The 11,673-nt window shown below is 37.6% G+C and overlaps 1 protein-coding gene across 4 annotated transcripts; it reads right to left on the bottom strand.

The window, feature by feature from the left end:
• Positions 1 to 508: 508 nt before the first annotated feature.
• LOC125241169 (peptidoglycan-recognition protein LE-like) lies at positions 509 to 7,683 on the bottom strand. Of its 4 annotated transcripts, none has more exons than XM_048149516.1 (6): positions 7,622 to 7,683; positions 7,016 to 7,541; positions 6,599 to 6,739; positions 4,230 to 4,415; positions 2,493 to 2,650; positions 509 to 2,088 (listed from the first exon to the last, which is right to left on the bottom strand). In XM_048149516.1, the coding sequence occupies exons 2-6, from the start codon at positions 7,383 to 7,385 to the stop codon at positions 1,678 to 1,680; spliced, it is 1,266 nt and encodes a 421-aa protein (XP_048005473.1). In that variant the 5' UTR covers positions 7,386 to 7,541; positions 7,622 to 7,683; the 3' UTR covers positions 509 to 1,677. The 4 variants fall into 4 exon arrangements, with proteins under 4 accessions (XP_048005473.1, XP_048005472.1, XP_048005475.1 ...); XM_048149515.1 differs by having other exon boundaries at positions 2,493 to 2,653; XM_048149518.1 differs by lacking the exon at positions 4,230 to 4,415.
• Positions 7,684 to 11,673: the final 3,990 nt, after the last annotated feature.

An 11,673-nucleotide genomic window follows, 5' to 3' on the forward strand; every position in this document is an offset into this window, starting at 1 on the left:
AAGAAATTGCGATACAAAAAAAAAGTGCGGAAAATTGTATAAAATATATTGATTTAAACTAACACGATCTTCACTCATATTATTCAATTAAAACGGGACTTAATCGCGTAAAACTTACGTTTTATATTTAACCCGACGTTTCGGACATGACATTACGTCCGTGGTCACGGGTAGACTGGCTGGGAGTTGTATCAACATCTTCTAGCTGTACGAGTTTTTTCGAACTACCCGCACTTGATTGTCATCAGTCACTTTTACGCTAGGGTTGCCACTCTGCCTACATACAACACTCACGACATCCGATGGTATGAGACGGGAAATTTTCTCACGTTTACACTTGCTAATCACTGGATTCCACGAAGATGAAATCCCTTGCCCTTCATTTTGATTGAAATTACGATGTTTCCTGATTTCAATCGCTTCACGTACTTTCCTGCTATAGTAAAGACGTTCAGTTGAAAGGACTTTGGGATTATGCAGTTCAATCCAGTGGTTCGGTCCTGACTCTAGCAAATACGCAATAATAGGATATAGTTTTACGCGATTAAGTCCCGTTTTAATTTAATAATATTGTATAAAATGTTGCTAAAGAATAAATCTCATGGCATTTTAATTAACGACAAACGTACGTCAAATTTGACTGTAGTACATTACCGGGACCCCAGTCTCACAATGATATCGTAGGAGAGTATATGCCAGATGAGGAGAAAACCATAAAAATTGATAAATTCGGGAAAAAAGTACTTGTTTGGCAGGCAATCTGTTCTTGTGGCTTTAAGAGTGTATCTTATTTTGGTACTGGTACCATTGGTAGCGAACTTTACAGAAAAGAGTGCATTTAAATACGACTTTTTGTCATCTCTCCGAAGCATTATATAAAGGAGGGACCTTTGTTTTGGCCTGATTTAGCAAGTGCACACTATGCTGGTCAGACAGTTGAGCTACTAAAGCCAAAAAACATAGAATTTGTTCAAAAAGAAGCCTATCACCCAATTGTCCAGAGCTCTGACCTATTGAGCGGTACTGGACCACTGTTGAGACATACTTACGAAATAGCCGAGAAGATAATTATTACATGATGAATTCAAACGAATGTGGTCTGCAACTTGCCGAAAAGTAACAAGAAGTGATGTGCAGACACTCATGCGTCGCATCCGTATAAAAGTCCGAAATTTTTACCGATGTACTTGACTAAGTTCTTTTTTTCATATTAAATATTATCTATTTACGTTTGTTGTCGTTTTAATAACATTCAGCTAAATAAGATGTTATACTATGCAGAAAAAAAATGCTATTTTTAAGTGTCCGCTTAGTAAATTGAACAGTCCTTAGTCTATTATTGCGAGTATACTAGTTATAGGAGACAACTTGATGAAGTTGATGATACAATTGTTTAACGGAGTTAAAATCATTAAATTCAAAACTAGTAATATGACTAGGTAACATACACTCTTGTCTTCTGTGACTTCCTTATCACTTACACAGAGTGCGGTCCACACTCTGATCGCGAATTTTACATTCAATAAAATTTACACTGGCACAGGCAAAGAATCACATTCTACTCAATGATATTCATTGGACTTCCTTATCACTTACACAGAGCGCGGTCCACACTCAGATCACGACTTTTACAATCAAGAAAATGTACACCGGCACAGGCAAAGAATCACATTCTACTCAATAATTAGGCAAGAGAGTCTCCAATTGGCTCGTGTCCTTAACGAAATGTGGCCACTCGTGCAGTATTTCTACGAGCTTCTTCCCCGGGCTCTCCCACGCAGTGAGTTGGCTGTGGGCGAACAGTTTGTAGTCTTTGGCAATTTTACCAGAAGCGACGCCGAGATCGATGAGTTTCTTGCAGGCGTCCAGTTGTTTCTGCGGCGGGGCCTCCTGGGAGAAGGTGCCTATGAAGGCGATGCCGATACTGTACTTGTTGTAGCCGAGCGTGTGCGCGCCCACGTGGTCCCAGCCGCGGCCGTAGTACGCGGAGCCGTCGCCGCCTACGAGGAAGTTGTAGCCGATGTCGTACCACCCGCGCGACCCGATGTGGTACTCCTGCACCAGCCGCACGTTGTACACGCAGCTGCTCTGGAACACCAACCATATTACTTCACTCAATCATATTTATATACTATTTAATAATATCCTCCTTCTGTACCTACCTAATAATTGCATTAAACTAAAGAAATACAATAATGCATATATCCATTCTTCCTGTTTAATTGTTTTTGTTTGGCTTGCCCTTTCAGATATAGCCAGAAACAAATGGCACTTACGTCGAAATAACACGTCATATATGCACTCATCCGGAAGAATGTATTTACAGAACCTTGACTAGCGCGTTTACTAAAAAGCTAATTTTTGAAGTAAACTGATGCAACCTCCTGAACTATTTCAGTGAAGTACTATGTGTCTTTCAATTTAGGTTGATCCCGTGCGTGTGAAAATTTCGCTGTACGTGTGATGTGAAATAAAATGTCTAAATAAAATACCTGGTTGTAGCAAAAGTTGGTAGCCGTGTGGCTAATGATGACCCACGGGGCCGGCAGCCGCAGCTTGTCGAGGGGCCCGGTCGCCGGCTGCGCCAGCCACTCCATCCGAGACACGATCCTCAGGTGATTGGGCGCTATCAGTAAGTCATCTTTAGCGCCTGCTGAAACATGCACTCACGGTATAGTAAAACAGCAATGCGTGGTTCCTTTAACTTAAGGTACAGGAGGCAATCCTAACATGTACAAGTCAAGAGGACAAATGTTTCAATATTGAAATATTATTAAGCTTAAAATTTAGTTTTTACTTCGAAAGTATGATGGAAATCATTGTGTATATCACGGTTCGTAGAAGAATTATAAAGTCATTAACAGCCCGACTAAAAGCCTAGTTAGTGTCGGACTTATAACAATCTCTCGTTCGTAATCCTTCACTTTTCGCGCTTAATACAGAATGTATGAACTTTAACAAGTCATTCTTGACTGTCCCAATTTCACTTCCACAATATATGTAGATTCGGCGACTATTTCAATAGTCTTTTTGTGTTTCAGTAATCTTAACATTAACTAGGTGTAGTAAACTGTTTTTATAAGAAGTACCCATGCATGCGTTTAGTGACATGGTTTGTAGGTATAAGTCTGGCAAAGTTAGATAATGACACACAAAACAGAAAAGCAAAGTAACATACCTATTTACTTTATATTAGTACATAAATGTGTTATTAAAATGATGGAGTAACCATAAATATGATTTATACCTAAATATCTCACTGTCCGGGCACTGATCTTTTATACAATGTACATTCATGTAGGTAAGATAATTTTAAATGAGGTTTAAATTTGTCAAGGTTATAATTTGATAGTGTATAAAATTGAACATATCAGCATACGGATATATATGATATGACTAATATGACATAATAGATATATAGTCTAATACAGATTTAACTAATATATTACTATCGTAATTTCAAGGAAACGCATGAATGTAGGGCCCGATACAAACGGATTTCATAGACTGCAACGTCTGCAACCCAACTACAGGTTTTATGTGATCTGCTGTATCGGCCCTTATGCTATTCTAATCAGTGTCAGAACAAAAAGGGACATAATTAATGTAGTGCATGATGTTCTACCATCATATTTTCTCTGAAATCTCCTTTGAATCGGTATGCTCTTTCAGACAACCTTAATAAATTGTTTATTGAGCTGAGCGAACTTTATACATCCAGGGTTTACTGGTGAATTATTTTGTCCTTGAAATAACAACATTGTGGAAATTGCACATAGTTCGAATTTCAAAAACCAGTTTGCTCAACTTATTGGGTTTCACCAGTAAACCCTCGACATATACTAGTGTAACAATGAAACACAACATCAATACACCTGGTGGCACATGAAGGTTAGTATGATCCCTGCCAAGCTGCACCTTGTGCAGCTAGCATCAGTATATTCTTTAAAGTTGAATAAACGGTACTCGTATGGCTGACTAAGGGCTATTCTATTGGGCGACGGGGAGACGACATTTTTCTTGTCATTTTCTATCATGTTAGGCCGTCCTTGTTTTTCAGTTAGTCTATATATATCACTTATTTATTTTTAGTAAATACTTCAGCAGGCACTACATTATATTAACGAAACTATTAAGACAAGTGACAAGAACAAGTTAGTCTCAGGTTCACCCAATTGTAACAAATAATCCTTAGCTTGAAGTTTGTTAATATAGTCAATTACAATTACCTATAACTTTTGGTTTGCCTTTAGCTGTCCCATTCACGGCATGCCACTTTAGGAAGCTAAATGAAAACCGCAGTTTCATGGTTAGTAGACAGTACGATACCCACGCCGAAATGAGTGGTGTCACAACAATCGCAACCAGTCTAAATTCTGATGAGTATTCATGACATGAGCCCGACACCAGTTTGCCTGAAATAAATGTAAGTGTCACAAACAACCTTAATAGTGGTCCCATAAACATAAACATACACCTTGGGTGGGTAAGGTTTGGGAAACAGAAGTCTATGCAAAAATAGTTATAAAAGGTAATAAGATTCCTTTTGTTCCACAACTCTTTGCACCCAGATATTACAAATATGTTAACCCAAAAAAATCGCCAAATTGAGTTAAGGCTGCTTTAAAAAAAAACGTCAAAAGAATGTAAAATTGATAGTTTTAGTCGGTGAAATACTACACTTTCCGTTATCCAATAGATTTATTTAATTCAAGTTCCAGTTAGAGCATCTTATTATCTTGATTTTTATAAGACTGGATTTTTGAAAACTAACTCACTAAATTAATTATGAATTTTTCTCTAATGCACGTTTAGAAAAACGCACGTATAGAGCTGAATCAGTCGATCTTATTTGTAAAATTTGGACAATTTTGAATATTAAAACGGGTAAATTTATAATTCGTATATCCTGTACCACAATCATTTCAGACTAGATTTTTATTTTAAGTTTTTGAAAAAGAGTAAACTAGCCTAAGGCGAATTCAATTTTTTTCAGAAATTACCTAAAATTAAGTGACAATTTCTTTGAAAATCTACATCACATCGAAGTAAGTATTGTACTAAATTAATCTGCAACGTTTACTTAAATTGCTGTTATGCCTTAGTGATTATAAATAGCTATAATTGATTTTTGCCAATTTTTTGAAAACGAGCCTTCACCGGTACAATTATTACCACTTTTGGACATTTTCTCATATTTTGTTAGATCAAGTAGAAAAAGTCCTATAATGTGATATATATTTATAAACTACTCACAAAGCCCCTTAATTTGATACCACACACGGTATGATCAAGCGCTCGGTTGCGATTTCACTATTTTTAACACGAAAGTTGAATCACATTCAAACAACAAATATTTAAAATTGAAAAGAAGACTGTTATTTGTGCTGACTGCAACCCAACTGCAATTTGTATGGATGCTGCAGTTGTAATAAACTTAGTATTTGACTACTTGATTGCCATACAGGATGTAGCAAAATTGCAGTTGGTTTGAAGTCGGTAAAAAACAGATTTCATAAAATATGCCTACTTTGCATCAGTTTCAGTCTGATAATTTTTTATTGACTTGGTTCATGACTTAAAGTAGAGCTTCACTACTATTATTTTTCCTGACACATTCATTTATACAGACTATTGAAGTAGAATTATGCATTGTGGAACAAAGTAGGCATATTTTGAATGAGGCAACAAGGCCAGCATGCTTTTACTAATACAATATTTCATGCAGTACCCTTCATGACAGATTGTGTTATATAAATAATGTTGCATTATGCAATCAAATAGTCAGGTTTTCAGAGTGTGAGAAGCATTGCAAGGCAATGCCCTTATGCGGGAGACAAACAATATTGACATGCCTTAGCCGAGAAAACCACATGTTCTGCTGTGAGGTACATTCTAAATTGTCCAGGGTTTGATAATATCTGATATTTATAATAAATATCAAAATATTGGATATTTACAATATATATCGACTTTGATATATATCCATTTTGTATGGAAGGCATATTTATATCCATTGATATATATTGTCGAACCCAGCTGGATACATATCCATTGACATTTGACATTTGAGAACATTGTCTCAATACTGTTTGCTCTGTGTGAACCTGCCTAATCATATTAAACAATATATATTATGTTTTAAGTGTGTAATAGAGCTGTCCATGCTGTTTCTGTCGAATTGCACATTCAGTATGGCACATATGTATCATTAGCAGAGATCGGACGGATTTGCGACATTCTTAGTGACACGCCATTTTAGTGACTTTTAGTATGAGATGACGCACAAAAATCCGATCTCTCATCATTAGTTACCGCAGAGTCAGTACAAGTTATAGCATTTGTAACTAGGATAAGTTACTTTTTTGGATCTGGATGGAGTGTCTATTAAGCACTGATAATCCTATAAAACCAAAAAAAGAATCTTTATTTTACATTAAAGTATATTATTTTTCAAAAATATTTTGCTAAACTGATATGTGTAATTTGGAAAATTTTCAAATCTCACAGACTCACCAGTTGACAAATACTATAGCTAGGTCATGATATGTTGGAAGTAGTGAAAAGACTGAAGAAAATGATTGATAAAAAAACTTACTTGAGTTGTCATCAAAAGGTCCATCTGACCCTTTAGGAATGCCAAACACAAGGGCACAACTAATAAGTACCACTAAGGCAGTAACAGCTATTGTAAGTTTGTGCCATGTCTTGAGAACAAATTTATCAGAATCTGCAATATCTGCAAACAAATAAATTATGTTATAAAAGACAATTTAGTCTATTCTATATAATAACATTGTATCCATCACTTGAAATTAAAGGAAATTTTCATATTCATCAATTAAAGTTTAATTTGCATATGTTTCACACAAAGAGAAACTTAACCTAATTGGTATTCGTCCAGTTTGCTGACAATAAATTCATTGATAAGCGCCTGCATAGACTACCTGTGAGATGAGAGTTGTGTTCACTAAAATGTTTTAAATTATGCAACTATATATAAAGAAAGGCTTACCATTATCAACATCAGGATCTTTCTTCTTTTTATGGGGTGATGAAACATTCTCATCATCGGTTTTATCATACGAGACGTTTTCAATGCCAGATTTATTATGAATAATTTGCTTTATGACAACGGGACCTTGGAAATACGTGTTATTCCCAAACTGAACGTTCTCGGAGTTGCTGACGGTAACAGAGCCAAACACAGGCGGCACGTTGGGCCTCGCGACGGCAGCGACCGCATTTGACGACGACTGTTTTGGACTGTCTTCAGTATCCGAAGTATCTTCTACTATCTCCAGGCCATTGATCTCTCCCACAACACTTACATCGAGGTTTTTATTTTCATCACAAAAGTTTACTGTATCATTAGTAATAGCCATCGTGCAATATTTAAGTACTGATGGCAATTCATTGATGAATTTTATTCCTACTAAGTAAAAACTACTTCCCAGGGAATAATTAAAATAACCAATTCTTGATAATCTTATAAGTACATATTGTTTTGCTACGAGTAGACATCTTGTTTGACAACATACCTAAAAGATAATTCAAATGTATTAAAAGATTATTAATACTACGCTACAATATTATAATATACATAGCAATTAGATCTTACAAAATATAACAACTTATTTGTACGAAACTATTTCAATTTTTAATAAACTTGTAAAACTTTTTCCCTGACACGGTCTTCTATTGTCACTTTACTTTTTTTTTTTAATAAGGGGTTCGTTCCGAATTTCGAAAGTCACGGAATATGCTGAAGTCTTAACATTATTATTACGTTCCGCTTGAAGTATTCAAAAAGCGGATTAAATCATGATTAAGGCCGGCAACAGACAGTCTTCGAGGAGGTAGGGCATAGCGAATGATATTCCGCTTTGTGTGGTAGGGCACAGCACAGCGGACATCGTCTCGCTCAAAGAGCATTGAATCACTACGTTTTAAGAGTCGGCACTCTCGAACAACCCTCGAACCGATTCAAGCTCGGAACACACTACGCGGACGTCCGTCGTAAAACGACCGCGACCGCGACCTATCAGTGTGCACGGAACAAAACATCCAGAGAGCCAGATTTCGATCGGACGTCCGTGCGCTCAAGGCCACGTCCGCGTCCGTCGACCGATAGTTTGCACGGTTATGTGTATTTCCATTGTCCAGATTCCCGTCCGCGGTCGATTTACGACGGACGTCCGCGTAGTGTGTTCCTAGCTTTAAGCTTTAAGCTTTAAGCTTTAAGCTAGGAACACACTACGCGGACGTCCGTCGTAAATCGACCGCGGACGGGAATCTGGACAATGGAAATACACATAACCGTGCAAACTATCGGTCGACGGACGCGGACGTGGCCTTGAGCGCACGGACGTCCGATCGAAATCTGGCTCTCTGGATGTTTTGTTCCGTGCACACTGATAGGTCGCGGTCGCGGTCGTTTTACGACGGACGTCCGCGTAGTGTGTTCCGAGCTTTATGCAGGCGTTTTTTCGACGGTCGTGAGGTCATGTCACTGCTACCAACACAAAGAAAAAATCGCTAGGGCTCGACCAACCCAGTCCCTAATATTTATCGATATCGATAAATTTGCGATATTTTGCAGTATGGCGACTTAACAGTAAATTTATAGTATTTATACATATATTTAAAAAAATGTCTGGGATGGCTGTCAGAGGCGTATTTCAAGGATTTGGCGTTGGCATCCTGAGCCAGTCAGGATTACCGCCCCGTTAAGTGACGATAAAGTATGAAATTTAAGAAAAAACGCTGCTTCGCTATTCTAAAAAGAGCCTGCCGCCTTTAATACGCCCCTGTATAAAATGAATAAAACAGAAGCAAAATATACTATCACTTTTCTTTTACATGAAGTAATTTTTCAACTACTTTACAGCACTTCTCAGTTGAACTAATTTTGAGGCGTTTGCAGAAAATTCCTATGATTTACTGTGCTTGACGTTCATATTTGGCACTGCCTCCTAATTAAGAGTTTTGTTATAAGCCAATATTTGTTGCTTCAATCTTCGTGTTTCTTGCATGTTTACCAGGGAAAGTTAATATTTACTGCAAAAAGCCTTGAAAACCTTTGCCCAACATTATCTTCATACAGGAGATGGATAAATATGCCGATTCTTCGTTACCTGTTAAAATTACCCATAATCGTCATCTGAAATAAAGAGATTATCGATAAGTTGGTCACACTCTATTGGTATTTTAGGTTATTTGTTTGTTTACGAAAAAACTTATTTACAGAATGTTTTCGCTTAAATCGTAGACTGTACATGATAAGTACTACTTTAAATTGATTAAATGAGTAGGTAATTGTTAGCAACTCGAAACGAAAATATAATAAAATACTAGTTACCGACCTGCATATATCCAGTGCAAAGCTAGGCAAAAACAAGCCACCATCACAAATTTCACACTTTCTTATTGGTTTGCCCGAAATTTCAATAATAACCTTAGTTATTTTATTATTTACTTACAAAATTCAAACAAGTTACGACAGGTTTGACATTGACGACTTGACGTTTTGAAAAAAAAACACGTAGGTCAGGCCATAGACTAAGGAAATATGAAACTCTATTATCTATGTATTTTTGCTACCAAAATATAATGGACTTTAGTACTATTAATAATAGATGTCATTTTGATTTGATAGCATTTTTTTTGTGTCGTAATGTTGGGAATCATTGCTTGATGATTTTAAAACAGAGTTTATTTTATTTAAGCATTTTTGAAAGAACAGTTATTGACATCTAGACATGACAACTGACATATTTTATTTTGTAAAGGCTGCTAGGTCTTTTTGATGACATAGAGGTTGCACTCTAATACCTCCTCTCATTGAATAGGCCTAGCTGTATAATCAGCTTTTCAAATCTTGGTCTAGCAAGCGGTTTTGTGAATATGTCAGCCAGCTGTAGCTCGGTACTTATCCTCTGTACGTTTAAGGTTCCATTCGCTACTAGTTCACGAACGAAGAAGTGACGTATCCTGATATGCTTAGTTCTTCGATGGAACTCAGGGTTCTCAGCTAGCCGCACAGCTGCCTCATTGTCGACGTATAATACTGCGACGTTAGCCATGTCAACTAAACCTCCGATAAGCCGAGTCAGCCAAACGCTTTCTCTAGCTGCTTCGCTAGCTGCCACTATCTCAGCTTCTGTCGTCGATATGGCAACGTTTTGTTGCCTTTGGCTAAGCCACGACACTGGTCCACCAGCATATATACATAGGACGCCAGATGTCGATCTGCCCGTTGTAGTATCACCGCCGTGATCGGCGTCACTATAACATTCGACTTCGCCTTTCCTGTAGTCTCTTCTGTATGTAATGCCCATATCAGGAGCATGTTTAAGATAGCGTAGTATTCGTTTTACTCTAACGCAATCTGCTGGTGTTGGATTTTCAAGACTCCTGGATACCACGCTCACAGCGTATGCGATATCTGGTCTTGTACCAACCATGAGATATGCGAGTGCCCCAACCACCTGTCTATAATTGGTTAAGAAATAATCATCTGCCTTCTCTGCTTTTCGATTATTTCCTAAATTCTGTGGTACTTGGTTTGCATCGTCTTTTACTATTGGAGTGGTCACTGGTCTGCAATCTTGCATTCCGAATCTCTCCAAAATCTTCTTTGCGTAAGCCGTCTGATGTATTCTTACATCACCACCTTCTTTGGTTTCTATTTCTATTCCTAAGAAATGAGCAATTGGCTTTGAAGTGATTTTAAATTTTTTACGTATTTGCTCAAGAAATTCTTCAATAACCTCCTCACTCTGGCCAGCGATTAATCCATCGTCTACATAAAGAGCCACAATTAGTTTTCCATTTGCATTCTCTCTCTTAAATAGGCAAGGATCAGCTTCACTGACTTCGAGACCTATTTCCATAAAGAATTCTAGAATTGTCCGATTCCAGCAACGAGGAGCTGACAACATGTAGCGGTAGAAGTGAATAAGCTGTTCTGCACGTTGTCTTGGGCTGCCAGAGTAGAAAAAAGGTTTTTTGTTAGCGTAGGTACAAGCCAGACATCTTTCAATCTTATAGTTTCCTTCTTCTTGCCTACAATTGATTCTACCAAGACAATGCCTTTCCCTACTGCAGGGTTCATTGTTCCATCCGCCGTCTTCACAGATTGGTCTTCAGAATCAAATGGCTCGAACTCATGAAATATGTCTCTTCTAATGGTTAGGTGCATCGTTGCTCCATTGTCAATATACCAATTTTCTCTATCTTGGTCTCCTGCCTTCGAACAGGCGTTGACTGCCATTAGCGTCATGCTTTGTACTTGCTTATGTGATGAGGTTGGTGCTGAGCTGCTTGGCTTTGGTGGCTTTCCATCCTTTATCCATTTTTTGCAGTTCCTTACTCTATGTCCCATTTGTGAACAATAGTTGCACTTAACCTTTGCATCTTTCTTTTTCTTCGAATCTTGGATTACTAGCGTTTCTTGGCTAGTAGCCCCTTCCCTGTTCTCTAGAGCTTTCTCGTAAGAACACAATTGAGTTGTCAGGTTTTCGATGGTTCTTTCAGCTTTGTTCAAAAGTATCCAACTCGATTTAAACGCAAAGAATTTCTCGTCTAGAGTTTCTAATATCTTGCATATTAGTAACAGATCTGGGAGCTGGGCTTTTCCATCTGCTTTTGTAATTTCAACATTTAAATTGT

Source organism: Leguminivora glycinivorella, chromosome Z, assembly GCF_023078275.1.
Source record: "Leguminivora glycinivorella isolate SPB_JAAS2020 chromosome Z, LegGlyc_1.1, whole genome shotgun sequence".
Classification (NCBI taxonomy): Eukaryota; Metazoa; Arthropoda; class Insecta; order Lepidoptera; family Tortricidae; genus Leguminivora; species Leguminivora glycinivorella.